This window comes from Microtus oregoni, unplaced genomic scaffold, assembly GCF_018167655.1.
Source record: "Microtus oregoni isolate MIOR12 unplaced genomic scaffold, Mior012 000049F_ref0000343, whole genome shotgun sequence".
Taxonomy (NCBI): Eukaryota; Metazoa; Chordata; class Mammalia; order Rodentia; family Cricetidae; genus Microtus; species Microtus oregoni.
In genome coordinates, this window is record NW_024543223.1 from 1,575,371 (window position 1) to 1,597,362 (window position 21,992).

At 50.0% G+C, this 21,992-nt stretch overlaps 1 protein-coding gene across 9 annotated transcripts; it reads right to left on the bottom strand.

Annotated features, from left to right (window-relative positions):
* Positions 1-1,370: 1,370 nt before the first annotated feature.
* Positions 1,371-21,992, bottom strand: LOC121436520 (galactosylceramide sulfotransferase). 9 transcript variants are annotated; one of them, XM_041636501.1, is made up of 4 exons: positions 21,763-21,992; positions 11,959-12,047; positions 3,418-3,557; positions 1,371-2,721 (listed from the first exon to the last, which is right to left on the bottom strand). In XM_041636501.1, exons 3-4 carry the CDS (start codon positions 3,546-3,548, stop codon positions 1,581-1,583), a joined length of 1,272 nt encoding a protein of 423 aa, XP_041492435.1. In that variant the 5' UTR covers positions 3,549-3,557; positions 11,959-12,047; positions 21,763-21,992; the 3' UTR covers positions 1,371-1,580. The 9 variants fall into 9 exon arrangements, with proteins under 9 accessions (XP_041492435.1, XP_041492439.1, XP_041492436.1 ...); XM_041636505.1 differs by having other exon boundaries at positions 3,418-3,560; XM_041636502.1 differs by lacking the exon at positions 21,763-21,992 and adding an exon at positions 12,190-12,220.

Consider the following 21,992-nt stretch of genomic DNA (forward strand, 5'->3'; position numbering starts at 1 on the left):
CCTGCTATGTGCCCAAGTTGTTCTCCTTGGATCTTCAAGGGCCCAGCTATGTCAGTCATAATAATAGTTAATAACATACGCTAATAATTAATTGGCATTTCTGGGCTCTTTGAGGCCTAAAGAAATGTAATTATGAGGTTTCTCAATCCAAAAATACTATCATATCACACCATCGTATCTCCACTATATAGATTTGGAGTAAAATACATTTTCTTAGGAATAGTTTCTCTTTCATCAATTTTTAAAAACATTTTGTGTGTGTGTGTATGTACCTCTGTGTGTGTGTGTGTCTGTGTGTGTGTGTCTGCAGAGGTCAGGAGAGGGTGTGGGGAATCCCCTGAAGCTGGAGCAAAGTTCACCTTTCTGAACCTTGTTTTATAAAACCAGGAAGTTGTTGGACATTTAGGTTTGGTATGTCAACACTTAGATTGAACTTGGCACAAGAGAGTCCACAATTGCTGTGACTTAGGCTACTCAGCTCCTAGCTGGAGCTGCCTGAAAGCATGGGACTTTTTATCCTGGTGACACTTCACCATGCTCAGGTGCATCTTTATCTCTGGACGTAAGCGGTTTCAGAGAAATGGGGGCTACCGCGTGGATCCGGTGTCTCAGAGATTGAAGAGCAGCCTGTGAGGCAGTCTGGGGTGGCAGTGTGTGAAAGGGGCATTGGAGATAGAGGCTGACATTTGGAGGCCAGGAAGAAGCCAATGAGTACAGAGTGAATGGGTACTGAAAATGGAAAAGTATTGGGGGGGGGGGTCCTTGGCACGTGGTCCCTTCCCCTCTTGGGATATCAGTCCCCACATCTGTAAAGGGACAGTAATTGTGTTGCTCAGAGAGTCACTGTGAGTGCCGACGTGACTCAGGGCATGCTGCCCCATGCCCTGCGGAATGCTCCCAGCATCCCTGTCACATGGAAACGCATGCACACACTGCATGCACACATTCGTTCTTAATCTCTGCTCTAATATGCTCACCACTTCTGCCTACCAGGTCAGTCATTATTTGCAGTATAACGCTGGCAGTGATACCCCCTCCTCCTTGGTGTGTCACAGGAGAATGATTATAATCCCAGGTCACTAAGTTTCTGTGTTGGGATAGTGCCCAGAAAGCGCCCATCCACTAGTACCAGGGACTTAGCCAGTGATCGGTCACACATGTGATTTCCCCATGTTTTGGCAGCTTGTGGAAGTCCTTGAACCACACACGACTTCAGCAAGTAACAGACACACTAGACCCCTGCCCGCTGCTGTATTCCCGTCTACAGACACCCTCCCAAGGGTCCCATTCCAGAGCACAGTGAGGCCGATTAACAAAAACACATAAAATTCCTTTATTTCTGAGTCTCCCCTTGTAAGAGAGGTCTGGAAATAAAGGAGATTTAATACAAAATTACATAATTAGTCAAATACTTCTCGGTTAGGCTCTCTCTCTTGTGCAGAGAGACTAGTCCCGGCCAGCTAATAACCCCAGGGGACCCCAGGGTGGCACCAGGCATGACTGGGGAAGGCTAGGGGCCAGAGGCACCCTGGCAAGCCCTTCTGCAGCAGGGAGCCAGACCGGAAAGTGGGCAGGGTATGTCACCACCTTAAGAAGTCCCTAAGGAACTTCCAGAGCTTGGTGACCCAGAGATTGGCGCCGAGGTCGGACAGGTACTGGATCTCGGGCGTGAGCATGCGCCGGCAGAGCTGCTCGTGATGCGGCCCGATGCTCTTCTTGAGGTTGTAACCTAGGATGGACTTGACGCCCAGGGGCTGCCAGGGCTGCATAGCCGAGTCCTGGATGGCCTCGGCATCCACCGCTTGGCCGCCATCGATGCAGATGCGACGCATGCGCTCGTTGGCTTGGCGTAGCTCGGCCACCTCGCGCACCATGCGCTCGCGCCCGAAGGCCTCCACCTTTCGCCAGAAGCTGGCATTGAAGTGGCGGTAGAGGTGCACATCCAGCAGGTTCCAGGCGGTGGCACGGCGGTACAGCTCGCCCGAGAGCCGCGGCACCGGCGAGTCGCGCCGCGCGTTGAGCTTGAAGTACAGCACGTCCTCCAGATCCCAGCAGAGCAGCTCCCGGAGCAGCACCAGGGACTCGTCGAAGTACTCCTGCAGCAGCACCAGGTGGAAGCGGCGCTCCACCTCCAGGATGTGCTCCTGCACGCGTGGGCTGCCCGGGTCCAGGCCGCTGTCGTAGCCTAGGTCGAAGAAGAGTAGGTTGCGGAGGTAGTGCGCGTTGTAGCCGCTCGGGTCGTAGTAGCGATCGGGGTCCTGCAGGAACTCTGCCAGCTTGTCGTGGCTAGACAGCTTCCAGGTGAGCGGCACCAGGGACCCAAAATAATGGAAGGAAGACTCGAAGAGACGCGCAGGGTCGCGGATGACGGTGATGAAGGCAGCGCCGGGCCGCACCAGCCCGCGCACCTCTTCGTAGTGGAAGCGCATGTGGTTGCAGATGATGTTGAAGCAGGCCCCGGGTCGGTAGTCCTGCACCAGGCTGCGTGTGAAGTAGGACGGGTAGTGGAAGTCGTTGCGGCCATTGGGGAAGGCGAACTTGAGCCCATGCTTCTGGCCGAAGCGGAAGAGGATGTTGAGCAGCGTGCTGCTGGCGGTCTTGTGCGTCTTCATGAACACGATGTCTTGCCGAGGTTGGCACCTTCCGGCAGAGCCGTTGCCGGGAGTGGCCACCTCTGACTCACTGGGAGCAGGGGAGCAGGGCGCTGCGGGCTCCGAGGTCCTGGGGGAGACAGAGCGATGAAAAGCAGTCAGGGGCTTGCAGGTGACAGTCCCATGGGAGGGTCTGGTAGGAGCTTGATCTAGATCAGCCTGAGGGCCACGATCTACTAATGCAAGCCTGCAGGTTTGAACACTTTGCTTTGTGGGTGCTGGGTAAGCACTCTACCGAGCTGAAATTCCCCCTGCCCGAGATTGCTGGGTTTTTCGTGTGTGTGTGTGTGTGTGTGTGTGTGTGTGTGTGTGTGTGTATGGCGGCGGGGGAGGGGGTTAGTTGGTTATTACCAATATTTTTCAGGTTACCTTAATACCATTAACTGTGGTACAGGCTGCCCCAGATATATGCTGAGCAGCCGCATGGGGAGATGGGGCTGCTTAGGAAGAGGAACACAGTCACATAAGCCCAAATTTGAAAAGTTTGAATCAGGGCCCTAGGCCAGATGAGTGTTTGGGGACAAATCACACTCCATCTCTATCCTGGCCCCCACTGTGGCCTTGTGGGAGCCTCAGATTGGACACAGTGTTAGGCGGCACTCCCGCTCTGTGGGGCGGGATCTGCCCTTATCTCCACTTCGCTGAGGTACATAGTGAGGCCTGGGTGGCACCGAAGAGTTCTGCCAGAATGTCTGCCCCACGCAGCACGGTGCAGGTGGACCATGACCGGTACCCTGCCCTGCTCCCTCTGTTGGATGGCACTCACGTGAAGGCCACGTTGGGGTGGAGAGGCGGTACCACATAGGAGTAGAGCAGCAACAGGAAGCTGGTAAAGAGAGCGCCCAGCACCAGCCCCTTGGCCTTGGACTCCCAGGGCTTCTTCGACAGCAGAGGCATCTCAGAGAACTGCTAGGGACAGTACAGAAGAGCAGAAGGGTCAAGAGGTTAGTCTCATGGAGTCTCCACAGCTGCCAGGGCTCACAGTAGGGGCCTGCTTTTGCCAGCTCTGCGGACTCCCTGGCAGGATCCTGACAGGGTAGAGAGATAGAAGATAGCAGGCTCGAGGAGAGGAGGCAAAGGGGCAGAGAGAAAATCCTGCTGAGCACGGTGCTAACTCCTGACTGACTGGCAAGGTCATGGGAGTAGGCCTTTTGGGCTTTATAATGAATGCATTCCGAGGGACAAAAGAAGAACCCTCTTAGTCCTGTGCCCCAGGCCCGCTCATAGGGAAGTTTAGAATCTTTACTGTTTCAGAAGGCATAGCCAGCCTTCCTGTCTCCTGTACCACCCTCCCTGGTGAAAAAAAAAGAAAAGAAAAAAAAAGATATCTAGTTTATAGCTATGTTCAAAATACTGCATGGAAAGTAGTTATATTAAAAACTGCTAACTCAGCCGGGTGGTGGTAGCGCACGCCTTTAATCCCAGCACTCGGGAGGCAGAGGCAGGCGGATCTCTGTGAGTTCGAGGCCAGCCTGGTCTACAGGAGCTAGTTCCAGGACAGGCTCCAAAGCTACAAAGAAACCCTGTCTTGAAAAAAAAAAAAACCTGCTAACTCAGCTGGGCGGTGGTGTCCTAGGCCCTTCTTTAATCCCAGCCCTTGGGAGTCAGAGGCAGGTGGATGTTTCTGAGTTTGAGGCCAGCCTGGTCTACAGAGTGAGTTCCAGGACAACCAGAGCTACACAGAGAAACAAACAGACAAAACCGCTAACTCACTGTAACGGGTGTCTTAGTGAGTTTTTGCTGTAGTATGCTTGTTTGGAGAGCAATTTGACCTGGATGCAGTGGCCTTGCCCACAGCAGACAGAGATGTGAGTGGTAATGAGGGAGGCTTCAGAACTGGAATCCAGGAGAGAGTGGAGGCTCGAGTAGGGGGACTTTTCCACTTTCCCACAGGTGTAAAGCCAAGGTCTGGAACTTTCCACTTCTCTCCCAGCTGATGCTCCCAAGCCCCCAAGGCGGCAGGAGGTCATACACGCTGCCCTGTGCCCGCATGCATGGCACGCTACCAAACGCATCTAGAGGCAGCACCGCCAGGCAGCCTCCATGGGAAAGTTACCTAAGGTGCCCACGGCTGCTTGCTGAGGGGAACCCTCCGGGCCCACCCCCAGAAAAGGTGGTAGCACTTGCTGAGCCTGTGGCTCATCAACTAGGAAGTTTGCCTTCCAGAAAAGGACAGAGAGAAGCAATTGCCAGAGGAAGAAACCACACAGGAGGGAATGTTTCCTCCTGCAACAATGGAGAAGCATCGCTCACTCTGTGAAGCTGGTAAAGGCTGGGGAGAGTGTTTCCAGAGGGCAGGGATGTCAAACGAGGGTCACCCACCTGTCACTATGGATAAGTGTGTCAAGTGTAAAAAGGCATTGTGCCAATAGCAACTTGATTAGAAAGAGAGAGAACTTCCGTGAGCATCAGCAAAGGACAAAAGGGACATCATGTCTACCAGGCCCGTCCCAGAAGTCATGATGAAAAGGGAAGTGAGTTAACCAAAGAGCAACACGAGCTAGTTGCTCGCTAACATGCTCAAGGCCCTTGGCCAATTCCCCAGCAAAGAAAAAAGGAGAAAAAGAAAGAAAAAGCCTGGCATCTGGGAGACTGGGCCAGTCTTAGCTACATGTCCAGTTTGAGAGCAACCTGAACGACATGAGGTCCTGTCTCACTCAACACATCAACAGAAGGTTGGAGAGATGGCTCGGCCATTAACCTCTAGGCTCATAACTAAACCTATATGAGTACTTGATGGGCTGGAGTTCAGTTCCCAGCACCCATATTGGGTGGCTCACGACTGCCTGTAACTCCAGCTTCCAGGGGATCCAGTGTCCCCTTCTAGACATTGTGGTCTCTCTCTCTCTCTCTCTCTCTCTCTCTCTCTCTCTCGCGCGCGCGCGCGCGCGCGCGCGCGTGCACACACACACACACACACACACACACACACACTTTACAATAAATAAATCTTAGCCAGATAAAGTGGCTCACACCTTTAATCCCAGCACTTGGGAGGCAGAGGCAGGTGGATTTCTGAGTTCAAGGCAGCCTGATCTATATAACTAGTTCCAGGCCAACCTGGCCTGCATAGTGACACCCTGACTTAAAAACCAAAATCCTAAAAATCAAAAGCAAAACAAACAAACAAAAAGCTATAGAAAATTCTAGAGTGGGGGCTAGAGAGATAGCTCAACGGTTAAGAGCACTGACTGCTCTTCCAGAGGACCAGGGTTCAATTCCCAGCACCCACATGGTGGTTCACAACTGTCTGTAACTCTTGTTCCAGTTCCTCTTTCACACAGGCAAAACAGAAGTGCACATTAAATAAATAAATAAATAATTTTTAAAAAAGAAAGAAAATCCTAGAGTGATACACACTACTCCTCCTGGTCCACATATGTCCCTAGGTAAATATATGTGAAAGTCTGGACAAAAGCAAAATGCAGTGATGGGCGTGGAATGTGAGTGTTTGTTACCAAAATTGCTTAGAACCAGAAATGTTTCTGATTTTGTACCTTTTATTTTGGAATATCTGCGTATGCTTAAAGAACTCTCTTGATGGGGCTGAGGCGATGGTATAGCTGGCAAAGTGCTTGCCAATCAAACATGAAGATGAACTCAATTTCTCTACCACCCACACTAAAAAACAAAAGCCAGGACTCTTGTTATCTTAGTGTTGGGGAGGCAGAGACAGGGGACCCTGGGGCTCAGTGACTGCTTAGAAGGTTTGGTGAGAGTCCTCGCCTCAAAAAGTAAGGCGGATGAAGTTTGGCAGTGTGGCACGTGCCTTTAATCCAGCACTCAGGAGGCAGAGGCAGGCGGGTCTCTGAGTTTGAGGCCAGCCTGGTCTACAGAGCGAGTTCTAGGACAGCCCAGGCTACACAGAGAAACCCTGTCTTGAGAAACAAACAAAAACATGTAAGGTGGAGCATTATCAGGGAAGAGACTTCATGCTGGCCTCTGACTCCATGTGCATACATAAACACATGCACATATGCACATGAGCATGTATATACGCATGAGAGAGACCTTGGTAACAGCCAAAACGTGAGCATGAGATTCATTTGCTATCTGCCTAGAATGCATAGCCAGAAAGAATTTTATGGTACTTGAAAATTCTGATTGATTGTGACTTATCACATGAGGTGAGATATGGGATTTTCCACTTGTGGCATCATGTTGATATTCAAAACGTTTCAGATTTTAGATCATCTTCAGTATCAGATTTTGGGCTGAGGACACGCAGCCTGCGTTCTACATTTCCACAGTCTAATCCTCTGAACCTAGCTGGGAGGGGTACAGATATTTCTCTACATTACTCATTTTTACAATGGTTGCCTTTTAAAAAGGATCACAGACAATTTAATAAAAAAGGAAACATGCCAGGCGGTGGTGGTGCATGCCTTAAATCCCAGCACTCAGGAGGCAGAGGCAGGTGGATCTTCGTGAGTTTGAGGCCAGCCTGCTCTACAAGAGCTGGTTCCAACCTGATTTTCGATAAAGGAGCTAAAAGTATACAATGGAAAAAAGAGAGCATCTTCAACAAATTGTGCTGGCAAAACTGGATGTCAATCTGTAGAAGAATGAAAATAGATCCATATCTATCACCATGCACAAAACTCAAGTCCAAATGGATTAAAGACCTCAATATCAGTCCGAACACACTGAACCTGATAGAAGAGAAAGTGGGAAGTACTCTACAACACATGGGCACAGGAGACCACTTCCTACGTATAACCCCAGCAGCACAGACATTAAGGGCCTCATTGAATAAATGGGACCTCCTGAGACTGAGAAGCTTCTGTAAAGCAAAGGACACTGTCACTAAGACAAAAAGGCAACCCACTGACTGGGAGAAGATCTTCACCAACCACGCAACTGACAAAGGTCTGATCTCCAAAATATATAAAGAACTCAAGAAACTAGACCGTAAAAGGCTAATCAACCCAATTATAAAATGGGGCACTGAGCTGAACAGAGAATTCTCAACAGAAGAACTTCAAATGGCCAAAAGACACTTAAGGTCATGCTCAACTTCCTTAGCGATCAGGGAAATGCCAATCAAGACAACTTTAAGATACCATCTTACACCTGTCAGAATGGCTAAAATAAAAAAACACCAATGATAGCCTTGGCTGGAGAGGTTGTGGAGAAAGGGGTACACTCATCCATTGCTGGTGGGAATGCAAACTTGTGCAACCACTATGGAAAGCAGTGTGGCGGTTTCTCAGGAAATTCGGGATCAACCTACCCCTGAACCCAGCAATACCACTCTTGGGAATATACCCAAGAGAGGCCCTATCATACAACAAAAGTATATGCTCAACTATGTTCATAGCAGCATTGTTTGTAATAGCCAGAACCTGGAAACAACCTAGATGCCCTTCAATGGAAGAATGGATGAAGAAAGTATGGAATATATACATATTAGAGTATTACTCAGCAGTAAAAAACAAGGACTTCTTGAATTTTGCGTACAAATGGATGGAAATAGAAAACACCATCCTGAGTGAGGTAAGCCAGACCCAAAAAGAGGAACATGGGATGTACTCACTCATATTTGGTTTCTAGCCATAAATAAAGGACATTGAGCTTATAATTCGCGATCCTAGAGAAGCTAAATAAGAAGGTGAATCCAAAGACAAACATATAGGCATCCTCCTGAATTAAAGACAGAGACAGAGACTCACATTGGAGCACCGGACAGAAATCTCAAGGTCCAAATCAGGAGCAGAAGGAGAGGGAGCACGAGCAAGGAACTCAGGACCGCGAGGAGTACACCCACACACTGAGACAATGGGGATGTTCTATCGGGAATTCACCAAGGCCAGCTGGCCTGGGTCTGAAAAAGCATGGGATAAAACTGGACTTGCTGAACATAGTGGACAATGAGGACTACTGAGAACTCAAGAACAATGGCAATGGGTTTTTGATCCTACTGCACGTACTGGCTTTGGGGGAGCCTAGGCAGTTTGGATGCTCACCTTACTAAACCTGGATGGAGGTGGGCGGTCCTTGGACTTCCCACAGGTCAAGGAACCCTGATTGCTCTTCGAGCTGATGAGGGAGGGGGACTTGATCGGGGGAGGGGGAGGGAAGTGGGAGGCGGTGGCGGGGAGGAGGCAGAAATCCTTAATAAATAAATAAATTAAAAAAAAAAAGAGCTGGTTCCAGGACAGCCAGGGCTGTTACACAGAGAAACCCATCTCCAAAAACCAAAAATAAAATAATAATAATAATGAGGAGGTTTGGAGGTTTTGTTCTTTTTTTTCCCTAAGCAGTGTGGAGTTAACCTAGGTCTCCAGCATTCCAGGCAAGAACTCTACCACTGAGCTAGGCATGTGCTCACACTTTAAAGTTTACAAAACGCAAACCAGATGTGATGACACATGACAGTAATCCCGGGGGAAAGCCGTGGATCAAAAGTTCAGGCCAGCCTAGGCTACAATGTAAGACAGTACCACAAAAACAAGCTAAACCAAAACCCAGTCAGGAGGGGAAGGTGTGGACCTCAACAACTGCTTTGTTTATTTAGAGACAAGATCTCACTACGTAGTTCTGGCTGTCCTGAAACTCATTATGTGGACCAGGCTGGCCTCGAAGTCACTGAGATCTGTCTGCCTCTGCCTCCCGAGTACTGAGGCTACAGGTGGCGCCACCACCGCCAGGCTGGACCTCGGCATCAGGATCCCTCAAGGCTGGGCAGGGCTGGGCTTTAACAAGGACTGCGAACTAGCCGGAGATGCTTTCTCGGTTATAAACTGGAGAGAAGCTGAGGAGAGGAGTCTAGTTGAGGAACCTCCTGAGCGGTCGATATACTGGTATCACTAGCTGAACCCTCCTGAGTTCTGGGCACCGAGTGGCGATGCGGGGTTTGGGGGAGCTGCCCACGAACCAAGAAACTGCCACCAGCTCTCTGCTTCACGGGGCTCCGGAGAAAGCCGGCTCACAGACCAAGGCTCGGGCCCAGAACAGACAGCGAGCACAGGAGCTTAGTTTCTCTAGCGGGAGGGATCAAGATTCTCTTAGTTGGCTCTCGTAAGCCTGAGGGCCCACCCTGCCTCGGCAGCCCCACTCACCAGGGTACTCCTCCGGAACTCCGAGAAGCTGCAGTGGTGGAGGACTGGCAGTAGGGGGCAGACCAGCATCCTAAACTGCCAGGCAGGGGCTTTCTGGCCCACCCAGGACAGTGTGTTTCCCCCCCACACAAAACGTCACTCATTCACTCATTCTCCTGTTTGTGTTTTCCCAAACCTCACCAGCTCCCTGCGTATACTGAGCCCTGATGGGACCACTAGTATCTCTGCCAGCAACTGATGCCACTCAGTGGGTACCATCACGTTGTACCATCACCCCGTTTTGTAGACGTGGGGGGGGGGGGAATGAGGCTTCAAGAGTTGACAGGGCTTGCTCAGGGTCACACAGCAGGTATAAGCAAGGCAGGATTTTGAGCCCATGTCTGTGGATCTCCTACATGCAGCATCCTGCTTTATAAATAGCGGCTATTTGTCTGAGGTCTATGAAGCCTGGGGCAAAGGAAGTGTCTGCCTTGCAAGGCAGATCAAGGCAACACCGGGGCCTCTGTCCTAGGAGGTGTCTGACGCTGGTGGGCAGAGCTAGCTGACAGTCAATATGCAGGCATGGGAAGTAGAAGGGACCCTGGTGGCTGGTTCTCCTGGGCCAGCCTTTCCTGAGGTGTTCAAGGTTCCTCACCCCCTAGTTGTCTAGTCTCTGTGAACTGAGCAACGAACCTCCTGAGACTGTCTGCTGCTGCCGATGGTGGGTCCCCAGTGGCCAAGGCAGGGAAGGCAGGCCCTTCTCTGCCCAAACTGGGGGAAACAAATGGGTTGGCTAGAACAACCCCAAAGCCACCCCGCTCCAAAGCCAGGTGATTAATCAGAGTATTAATTATTAATAGCATTGCCGATTAGCCATTGTCATCACTGTTGACAAGGGCCCAGTCCTGCCTCCCAGGAGAGGTACCTGCGCCCATAATCAGGAACAGGTGAGTCATCCCAGAGATGCCTGAGCCTAGCACTTGGTAGATGTTTAATAGAAGATGCCCCGTGGCCTGGGCATCTCGGGGGAGAACATGGATAAGACCCTTGGTCGGGCAGCTATCACCTCAGTGAGAGCCACACGGGGAGACAGCTCATGGTGAGACAGACTTTCTGTGAGGGTCATACATGACATGCATGTCAGAGGGCCCATGAAGGTTTGTTTAGTTGCGTATCTCTGTGGTAAAGAGTTTGCTTGGCACGCACAAGCCCCTGGGTTCTGTCTCCAGTACCAGGAATGGCAATGATAATGACTATATATGTATATATTTATATTGTTCCTTCACTGGGTGAGGTGGTGCATGCCTATGATCCAAGGACTCAGAAAGCTGAGGATTTTGAGTTGAAGGCCAGAGAGAGTGGGCTTCTGATCAAGACCTTGTCTCAAAGAGCCAAATGAATAAACTTCCCGTGTCCTGCCATGAGTGAGCCACACACGGAAGTCATATGTGAGGATCATGAACATGCATGTGAGAGCCACACAAGAGAGCTGGAAAGAGCCAGCAACCAGGCTAGGAATCTAGTTTTATTTAAAGCCCAGCTCTGGAGCCAGGCATAGCGGCATACACCTGTAATCCCAACAACTCAGGAGGCAGAGGCAGGAGGATGGCCAGATTGAGGACAAACTGGGCTAAACAGGGAGACCCTGTTTCAAGAAATTAAATACGAGGCAAGCAGGATGGCTCAGCAGGCAAAGGTGCTTGCTCCCAAGACTGACAATCGAAGCTTGATTCCCAGGTCCAGAAGTTGTCTTCTGATCTCCTCTTCCCCATAATAACTACTCTCTCTCTCTCTCTCTCTCTCTCTCTCTCTCTCTCTCTCACACACACACACACACACACACACACACACACACTCCAGCTTGCTGTATGCCCTAAGCAAGGCTGTTTCCTTCTCTGGGTCTTAAATTTCTCCTCCAAAATAATACTAATGTTCTGTCCCTATGTTTCAGATGGAACATGCAGGCACGGGGCTGGCACTGGGCAGACATTTGCTGAACTGAGTTATCATGACCCCCCAGGGTCCTGGCCTGGTCCCATCCAGCTGTGTACCCGCCAGTCCGAAACAGAGTCTTACAGTGGACCTTAGAACTAGGTTTCCAGAGAAGCAGGGAGGTCAAACCTCAGAGAAGGCAAGAGTATCCTCAAGGTCACACAGCCCAGGGGAAGTAGGAAGCATGACTAGAATCTGGGTTCCCTACCTCCTCTGCCCATGCTGGTGACAGACCAGGGTACTAGGACATATGGTTCTCTTGTCATTTTCCTCACCTATCCCTGTTCTCGTGGGTGACCCCAGCCACAGCTGCGCGATAACTGGTAGCAAGCCAGACTCCACATCCTCCAGTTCAGCTAGGACCCTGCAGGACAGAAGGAGAAGCAGGACTCACCCACTACAACCTGCACACTGTAAAACTTGCCCGAGATGGTAAGGCTGCTGGAGGGAGTTACCACTGCGCAGATCCCCTGCTCTCTGTGCTGGGACGGAGGGGACACACTCACCTTGGGCTGCGACTAGCCGCCCCTTTCCTCTTCCAACACCCAGGCTGCCTCTGCAGTCAGAGACAAGAATGCTCTAATGATACCCAGCCGGCGGCTGGTTGGCTCCTTCCATCCCCCTCCAGTGCCTATGAATATTTATGAGCGTCCTCCCTGGGGATAATGAACGAATGCCCAGGTGGTGCCCTTGTCTTCTTATTGTCCTCCGACTGGCCCCGCCCCTCTCTAGACCCCAACAGCCAGGTAGTTCATTTACCCAAGGGCTCAGCTACTAGTTCAATTCTAGATGCCCTTGAGCCAAGGGCACAGCTGTTGCGTGCTTGAAGGCTAGTGGTTGGGGGCGCCGGACTGGAAGATGAACTGATCCACCTGAGGGCAGCTCATTCAAGCCTCTTGGCTGCTCTATGGGTTCATCACAAAAAAAGAAAGTTAGGCAGAATAGGGAACAACAAAATCACAGGCCAAATACACACTTGCCAGGAGCTTAGACCTGGAGATAATATATATTATTATATAATATACATCGAGAGAGAGAGAGAGAGAGAGAGAGAGAGAACAACAGATACTATCAGCACCCATTGTTGCAGGTGGGGAGGGTCATGAGATTGAGGCCAGCCTGGACCACATACTGAAACCTTGTCCAAAACTTAAAATAAGGGGTCACGTGTGGAAGCCATCTCACTAGCCAGCATACTTTTGTTTTAACTCGCTTTCCCATTCTCTACTGACAAATCGTGACCATCTTCTTGTGATCACCATAGACTTTAAGCTGTTGTGCCCACAGATATTACAGAGGGTGCATGTCCTGCCCAGAGGGGGGGGCTCCTGGGGGAGAAAGCAGACAGGGGTGGTAGAGAAAACAGCAGCAGCGAGGACATCTGATCCAGTAGGGGAAGGGGTTAAAAAGGGGCGCCCTCAGGAGGCTCTCCAGTTTCCAAAGACAGTTTCTTTTCTCCATGGTAACACAGCCTATAAATCCCATCCTCCCTTACAGTTGATTCCCATGTACTGAATCAGAGCCAATGAAATACGAGCATTAAGACAGCAAATGAGGTTGGGGGCGGGTCTTTGGTAAAGGTGATTTCTCTCCAGAGGCTCCCAGATCCTGTACAAGCTACCTTTGTTGTTGTTGTTGTTGTTGTTGTGTCTTTGACAGGGTCTCATTGTGAAACCCTTGCTGGTCTAGAACTCACTGTTTAGACCAAGCTGGCCTTGAACTCATAGAGATCATAGCCTCTGCCTTCCACTGGAACTAAAGCCATGGTTGGGTAGCTTTTATTGTCAGTCTGACACAAACCTAGACACACCTGGGGGGAGGGACCCTCAATTGAAGAACTCTCCACCTGACTGATCTGTGGTCATGTCTGGGTGCAGAGGGCTGGCATTTTCTTCCTTGCTAATTGATGTAGAAGGTCCCGCCCAAAGTGGGAAATAGCGTGCTTAAGTGGGTGGGCTTGGGAAGGTTGCTGAGCTTGGCCTGGGAATGAGGCCAAACAGTGGTCTCTGCTTCACTGCTCCTGCCTGAGCGCGTTCCTTCCTCAGCTCTCCCAGCGATGGACTGTAACCCGTAAGCTAAAATAAACCCTTTCCTCCACACATTGCTTTTGATCCTGGTGTTTACCACAGCAACAGAAACCTAACTAGAACAGAAATTGGTGCCGGAAAACAGGACTGTTGCTATGACAGATCTGACCGTGGCATTTTTGGCAGGAAGAATTGTGGAAGGGTTTGGAACTTTGAGCTGGAAAAGTCAAGGAGCGCTCAGAGATTGACGGGCTGGTTTGTGGGAAGCTGGAAGGCAATGCTGAGAGAAATGCAGACAGTGGAGGCCTGAGTTATGACGGTTCATCATGGCTGGTCATGTAATGTTTCAGATTAAGGATCTGTGGAAGCAAAGTCTTTGCTTTACTGGGACAGTTGATGCTTGTTAACCAGGGTTGAGAAATTAGGTGTGATTAAGAAGGGACATTGAGGCAAACTCTTCTGAAAGTACTTCCTCAGGGTCAGCACACAGAAGCTGTGGTCCAGTGAGGTCAATATTGCATCTCAAGCTGATAGCCAATTATCTGTGGGGTATTTTTTTTTTATCATATAAGAGGACTCAGCCCACTCTGGGCAGTACCATCCCTAGGAAGAAAGCAAACTAGAATAGACCTTTTATGTCCATTTCACGGACAAAAAAACTTAGGTCCAGAGATTAAAAGAGGTGCTTAGTACACACTGTAAAGAATGAATGCATTCATAAGGGCAAAACTGTAATTTGTACTTAGGTTAAGGGGTCTGAAATGATACCAAATGTAAAATGTATTTCCTCAAGGAATGGGGTCACTTGCCATCAATAACACTTTTGACTTGGTAAATACAATGTGACTATATAGCATTCACATTTTATCATAGTCTGTATTACTTTGGGGAAAAGTAAAAATTTATAAATAATGGGACAGTAAGATAGCTCAGCAGATAAAGGTGTTTGCCCTTGAGCTTGATCCCCAGAACCCATATGGTGGAGGGGGAGGCAATTCCTGAAAGTTGCCCTCTGACATACACATCACACACACACACACCCAACAAATAAAGACTAAAAATAGGTTTATTGCCATAGTAGAAGCCAGGCCACACCTTGGTTTGGAGGCAGGCATACTGCTCTTTCCAAACCTGAGCATTCTGAATTGGAAGGCATAGCCAATGATAGACCAGCAAGCGTGGGGTACTCATGGACGGTTTGATTGGGAGAGGTTAGACCTCCTGGACCTGCAAGGATCCAGAAACTTCTTCACCGTGAGGCTCTCTGGAGTTTATCATCCAATGGGGTGTTTTGTCTGCACCCTAGTTTGCTGGCTCACAGGATCCCTCCGAGCTGGCAGCCCTGGCATCTTAACAGCCTTACTGGCCCTTGGCTGGAGTCACGGTGCCAATGGTTTCTAGGCCTGGCAGCTGACATGGGGTGGTCTTTCATGATTCAGATGCAGTTCCTTTTTCTTTGTTTTTCAAGACAGAGTTTCTCTGTATAACCCTGGCTGTTTCGGAACTTGATTTGTAGACCGAACTGGTCTTAAACTCACAGAAATCTGCCTGCCTCTGCCTTCCAAGTGCTGGGATTAAAGGCGTGGACCACCATTACCCATTGTCAGATGCAATTCTTAATGTCAGAGTATCAATATCACCTGCACCTTCCTTCTTTTCCCCTCAGGTCTCCTCCTCCTTTTTCTTTTCCTTTCTTCGTTTCTTTTGTGTGTGTGTGCGTGTGTGCATATGTGCCTGTGTGTGTGTGTATGTGAGCGCATGTGCACGCGCGTGTGTGTTTGTGACTGGTCTGGTCTGTTTTGGTCTGGTCTCACTATGTTCCTGATTGACTTCAAACTGGCTATCCTCATGCCTTGATTTCCTGATGCTAGAAATACAGACATGTGTCACCATGTCTAGCAACCTATTGTTTCAATAGGCAAACACACAATTGCAGTACGCACACCACACACCAGAACCTCTCAGTATTATAGGCAGCCCCATGTATCAGGTGGAGAAACAAGTCCAGTAACCATGGCAACAACAGAACACATTCACAGTTCTTTTTGAGACACTCCCCTGTCCATGCAAAATCACCACCTTTCCTGATAGCAGATCCAAGCACAAAACAGCTCTGGCAGGAAGTGGCTAGTCACAGGTGCCAGTTAAAAGTCAAGCCACTACCTTAGTTCTCTAAACACATAGATACCCAGGACTGAGCATGGAAGAGTTAGCAATAAATATCAGTACGTTATAATATTCCTGCCATATTGTTTACAGTCTGAAGATACACTTGCTTGCATAAACACATGGCATGGAGAAAAAGTCTTACAGAGGCATTGTTGATGCCACACACCATGCCCAGGATAAGCACACCCACTGCTCCATTCCTGCATTCAGGCCTCAGTACAGCCTGCTCCAGAGTTCCCCAGTAGGGTGGTCTCTGTCAAGAGGCTCCCTTTTTCCTGACAGAGGTGCAGCCATGCTGTCTCTTGTTGGGAAGATCAAAAACTGTGAGGCATGCAGGGTCCTCTGCTCAGTGCCTGGCACACTGCAATGTGCCTTAGATCATTCTGGATCAATATTCATACCACCCTACCCTTCCAATGACCTATGCTTTCCCATGTTTTATACCCAGCTTCCCTCAACACTCACATTCCATGCCTGGCAAAATTAAGGCAGACAGGGAGGGCTTACCCAGTGTCCCAGCCAATGTATTATGGAGGGCCGAATCTCTCTGCCCCAGAGGATAGCGTGTGGGAAGGCAGATAACTCCTGGAAAATTCTTTTAGTTCCCACCTCATGACTCCAGAGGTCTCCTGTCAGGTGATTCTTGGGGACACTTCCATTCCATCCTGCCTCGTCCTCTCTACAGTCATTCACATTTCTTATGGAGTCAAAGCAAAGCAGGAAGCTTGTCAGACTGGGCGGTGGTGGCACACACCTTTGATCCCGGCACTTGGGAGGTAGGTGGATCTCTGCTCTTGAGACCCAGCCTGATCTACAGAGTGAATTTCAGAACCACCAGGGCTATACAGAGAAAACCTATCCCCCAAAACAAAAACAAATTTGTCACAAGCCACAGACTGGATGTTATAATCTGCTGGCCTTGTTTGTCACCTGGGTACCCTGTCCCTTTAAGAGACAATCCCTGCCTACTCCCAACCCCCCCCCCTTTTCTGCTGAGGCAAATGGACCCTCTTACTCTCACCCTTTCTCTCTCTCTCTCTCTCTCTCTCTGCCCTTCTTCTGCCTCTCCCTTCTTTCCACTTTCTCTCCTTCCCCCTTCTCCCCTTTCCTTCCCCCTCCCCTCCACAACCCACTAAATAAACTCTATACCCAAACTCTCTCTCTGCGTTATATATCTGTCTCTCACCTGCTGTGGTCTCCTACCCACCAAGGGAACTCTCTGAGGCTTCGGGTGGCCCGCCACTGCCCCCCGTGGGACCAGTCCCTCACTACCATATGTTTGTTAATGATAACATTGGTGCTGTGACTCAGCCAGACTCTCTCCACATTCTCTCCAATCTGTGGGTGAGCCAGCTGAGGACATGTGGGGGACCCTGGATTCAGGACCATTTTCCAACACTTGTCAGGCTGTCCTTTGCAGCTGAGGACTACTAGGGATCCTATAATCTTCTAACTCTTTTTCTATATGGTCTTTTTTCCAACTTAAAAATTGCTGGAGTTCTTTTTATCTTCTCTCTCTCTCTCTCTCTCTCTCTCCCTCTCTTCGTTTTTCGAGACAAGGTTTCTCTGTGGCTTTGGAGCCTGTCCTGGAACTAGCTCTTGTAGACCAGGCTATCCTCAAATTCAGAGATCCGCCTGCCTCTGCCTGTGCTGGGATTAAAGGCGTGTGCCACCACCGCCCTGCAAAATTGCTGGAATTCTACACTCAGCATCAAACGGTAGGTTCCTTGCATATATCTGGTCATGCCTCCATGAGTATGCAACCACTCAGCAGAGGTTCCTCTACGTAAAAACAGCCCAGTATTGGTCAACCACTGGCCCATTGAGCTTAAAGCCCCTCACTCGGGCCTTTGGCTCTACGTGACAATGTAGGGGTTCAGTTTGTGCCCACCCATTCTCATGGCCTGGACTTTGAGTGATGACCCAAAGTTCAGCTTGAGCCAGGGTCCATGCTGAACTTCTGGGACACTGGAGTTTGGTCTCTGAATCTTCTCACTTTACTCATGGAGGCTGTGCCAACCCATCCTCAGATAATCAAGCTACTTATCTGCCTATTATCAGCTTATATTCTGCCAGTGATTGCTAGTTGGAAATGCAGCCTGCTTTTTTATGTTTTTCTATCTGCTTTCTATTCCCAGCGTGTAATCACACCCATGCTAAACTGTCACTCTCAGCTTGTGGGCTGGGCTCTGGTTACCTATTTGGTCCACCATCGGCCCCCTACCTCATGCTGCCTCCCACCTCAGTGGCGGAATCTGTCTCTCTTTCATTCACGCAGCCCTTCTAGCAGCTCACTTCCCAACTTTGTCAGTCCGCCGGGACAATTGGTGAGACTGCTCCCTTTTAGGCCTAGAGCCTCTCGCACGCACGACTGCCCTTTCTCGGGCTCTGCCCTAGCACAGCCTCGCTGATCAGTGAGTGCCTTCATTATTCGGGTCCACAGCCCCTGGGACCTATGGATCCTTTCAGGGATACCGTTCCTTCCCTTCTGGCCTAGGGCCTCTCAGGACACTGCCCTTTCTCGTCCCTGTTATCTTGTGGACAATGGATAACGACCTGAGTCAGTTGTTTATTTTTCTGCCTCACCCATGGGAAACGGGCTGACACTTCTAACTTCTACCAGCGCACGGCTAAATGTAAAGAGTTACACCACATGGACAGCCATGGCTGCTGCCATTTTCTTTGAGCTTAACAAAGGGAGGAGTCGGAGGTTCCGCCCCTAGCCAAAGAATGCGAGCAGCAGGCTCTCCATGTGATCATGGTCCCGCTCCTAGCCAGCTTCCTCTCACTTTTTATTTAACTTTATGCGGAACTTAAATTCAACTGTGTGTAAATGTATGCATTCTTACTGTTAAATGTTTTAAGTTCATTATATTTTATTCCAGACTAAGAAAGCAATAAGTCACATATTTTAAATTGGTCTTTGACAAAATTTGTCTTTGACAAAAATGCTGTATATGTAATCCAACCCTGCTGTAAAATACATTAAGTTGCTCTCCACTAGTGTCAGTCCCACCGTTAAGCTTCTATTACAAACAGTTCTTTCTTCCTTGTCTTTCAAAAGTACAAGTCTCACCTGTTAAGTTGAGAGCCAGGACAGTTAAACTTGGACTCAGTTCTCCAGGCAGATCCTACGCTGTAATTATAACTTATTTATACCTGATAAACAGCTGCTCAGAGATCTGGGGAATATGGCATTTAAATGTTTAATTATTAAAAGGCTTTTCATAACAGAGAGACAGGTTGGCTCCTAGCAGCAGCACCCTACTTCCTCGAAAGAAGACGGAACAATGTCCATCTACAATTCGCTTCATCAAACGAAAGCGCTAACTACTGGACGAAACTGCCTTTCATCTAAACCGAAGAATCACTGGAATTGACAGCCTCGCTGCTCAGGTCAAGGTAGGCGTGTCTTCTACAGATTTCTTAGCCCACGGCATCTTCTGGAGTCTGGCAGGCCCTGCTTCTAACATCAGAAGGCAAACACAGCCCTGATACCCCTGCCCTCAACAATTATGGAGGACCCTGAGGAGTAGCTCTAGGTAACCAACCAAGTAAGTTTTCTATCGTTTTTAATCAATAACTCAAGTAAAATTTTATCCTTCTCCAAGAACTCTGATACAATTTGACAGCTGAGAGGTTTTGTCAGTTTAAAAAGAACAAATTTCAGTACAACTTCTTAACATGTTCTTAATAAAAGGTGTTTTAACGTATACAAATGCAATTATTAAAGTGTGTATCTGCAAGTTATAAAGGTATGAAGACAAATACAAGTTACCAAATTTCTCTCTCACACTGCCTTTCATAGTGTTAAAGATATTTTTCATCATGCAAAAACATCTGTCACAGTCATTCTGACATTCCGCCATCCCAATTCCCTCAACCTGCTATGCCTAACTTCCAGCCTTTTTTTTTTAAATATTTATTTATTATGTATACAATATTCTGTCTGTATGTATGCCTGCAGGCCAGAAGAGGGCACCAGATCTCATTACAGATGGTTGTAAGCCACCATGTGGTTGCTGGGAATTGAACTCAGGACCTTTGGAAGAGCAGGCAATGCTCTTAACCTCTGAGCCATCTCTCCAGCCCACTTCCAGCCTTTTTATTTTAAGAAAAAGATGGGACTGTTATAATCTACTGGCCTGGTCTGTCACCTAGGTACCCTGTCCCTTTAAGAGACAAGTCCTGCCCACTCCCACCCCCCCCCCAACCCCCCTTCCTGCTGAGGCAAGAGGACCCTCTCTCTCACCCTCTCTCTCTCTGCCCTTTTTCTAGAGAGGCAGCTTCTGCCTCATCCCCTTCTCCCCTTCCCCTTCTCCCCTTCCCTTCCCCCTCCATAACCCACTACATAAACTCTATACCCACACTCTCTCTCCGCATGATGTATCTGTCTGTCTCTCACCTGCCATGGTCTCCCACCCACCAAGGGGACCTACTGAGGCCCTGGGTGGCCCGCCACTGCCCCTTGTGGGACGGCTGCCCCTCATGGGACTGGCCTCTGGTCCACCATGTCTTTATAAATGATAACACTGGGGCCAGAGTCCCACTGTTTGTGGGCCACTCTCCCAGGTGACTCACTGCCCTTCTGCGCAGGACAGCTTACTCTTGCCTGGAGACAGTGTAGTAAACAGACCTATCTGTTGCTGGATGACATGTGGGCACAGAACCCATTAAGGGAGAAGCAGAGGAAGCAGGCACTCCATGTCTGTGGGGAGCTTCCTTTGGGCAGAGCTAAGGGCTGGGAGCAACTGTTTCTGCTTTTGTGTACCTGCTCACTCACCAATGTCAGGCAAGGGGGAGGGTTGGTGAAGCCTAGGAAGATCAAACAAGTAGGACCCTAGTTTGGGCAGGGTTAGGGTCCTGAAATGAGGACGACAAAAATTCCTGTGACTTGGAGTGAACTCTGCCACTTCTGAACTGTGTGACCTTAGTCTCTAATTTTCCCGAGCAACCGACCTGCTTGATTCCTGAATTTCCTCTAGATAAATAGCAATGGTGCCTCGCAGGGCACAGGCACAGTGCAGGGAAGGCTGGGGTGGCTGCACTGACCACAGGACCCACTGGTCACCTCCTCAGAAGAGGTTGAGTTCTTCTGATTGGATCTCCCTCCACACCTTTTTCCTCTGGACGATTTCCATGGCACCATCACCACAGAAACCTCAGGTGTCAGGTATCAGGCCTGCTGCCCATCCTAACGTGGATGGCTGCAGCCAGATGTGTGCCTGTCACTATAGACAGCTAGGGAACAAGGAGGGGCTCCATTGGGAAGCAACGATTATGCTCTGTGCTGCCCTTCTGCTAAGGGAGTAGACCAACCTGCAGAACCCTTCATGGAGCACTGGCTCAGGACTCCGGAACTGCAACTGTATATAGGAGCTTTTCTGTCCTAGCTGAAGAGTCTCTCCTTGGTGGCCTCATCTCCTCAGGAGCCCGTATCCAAGGGACCTTCCCCAAGCACAAGAGTCTGTCACTGCCCACGGTCCCCAGTCTCGGTTTTGAGAGCCCCTCCTGGGAAAGGCAGGTAAAGGGAGATTCCGGCCGGCCGGCCCCTCCTTCTCCACTAGGGCCCAGGCCACGAGGTCCGAGAGGATTAATCATTGACGGATTCACAGTTTCAGCAGAGTGCAGCAGCGGGCACTCAAACCCCACCCACCCCACTTTTAGGATTCCCGGGGTCTGATGGGGAGGGGCACCCAGGCAAGCAACCAGCCTGAGCCTGCAGGACACAGTGCCGGTGAAGTATGCCCTGCAACACTCCTGTACCCCTCGCTGGGCGAGCATGCGATCCCATTTTGGCTAAGGAGGCAGTGCAGGCGGGGTGCTCAGGTAGGAGAATGAGGCAGGACACAGCCAGCCTGAGTGCTGGACCTCCCGACATACCTTGGCCCGGTTCTCCTTGGGCTCGGGGTGGCAGGGGTCGCCCCGGCCCGCGCCGCCGCCGCCGGGGCGCTCACTGGGCGGCGGGGCGCACTCGCCGGGGCCCCGTGCTCTGCCAGGCCTGGTCCATGCCCCCGCCCCGCCGCCGCAGCGGCTGCCGCACCCGCTCTCGCCACTCACGGCCAGGTGAGGCCAGCAGCCTGGCCCGGCCCCTGGCTTCACGGCCAATGGGC

What these genes read in the sequence shown, in the direction of transcription:
- LOC121436520 (XM_041636504.1), bottom strand. Translation starts at nt 3,548, where the DNA reads ATGCCTCTGCTGTCGAAGAAGCCCTGGGAGTCCAAGGCCAAGGGGCTG. An exon ending in CACCCCAACGTGGCCTTCAC is followed by an intron (nt 2,722 to 3,417) that starts GTGAGTGCCATC and finishes TGTCTCCCCCAG; the next exon opens with GACCTCGGAGCCCGCAGCGC.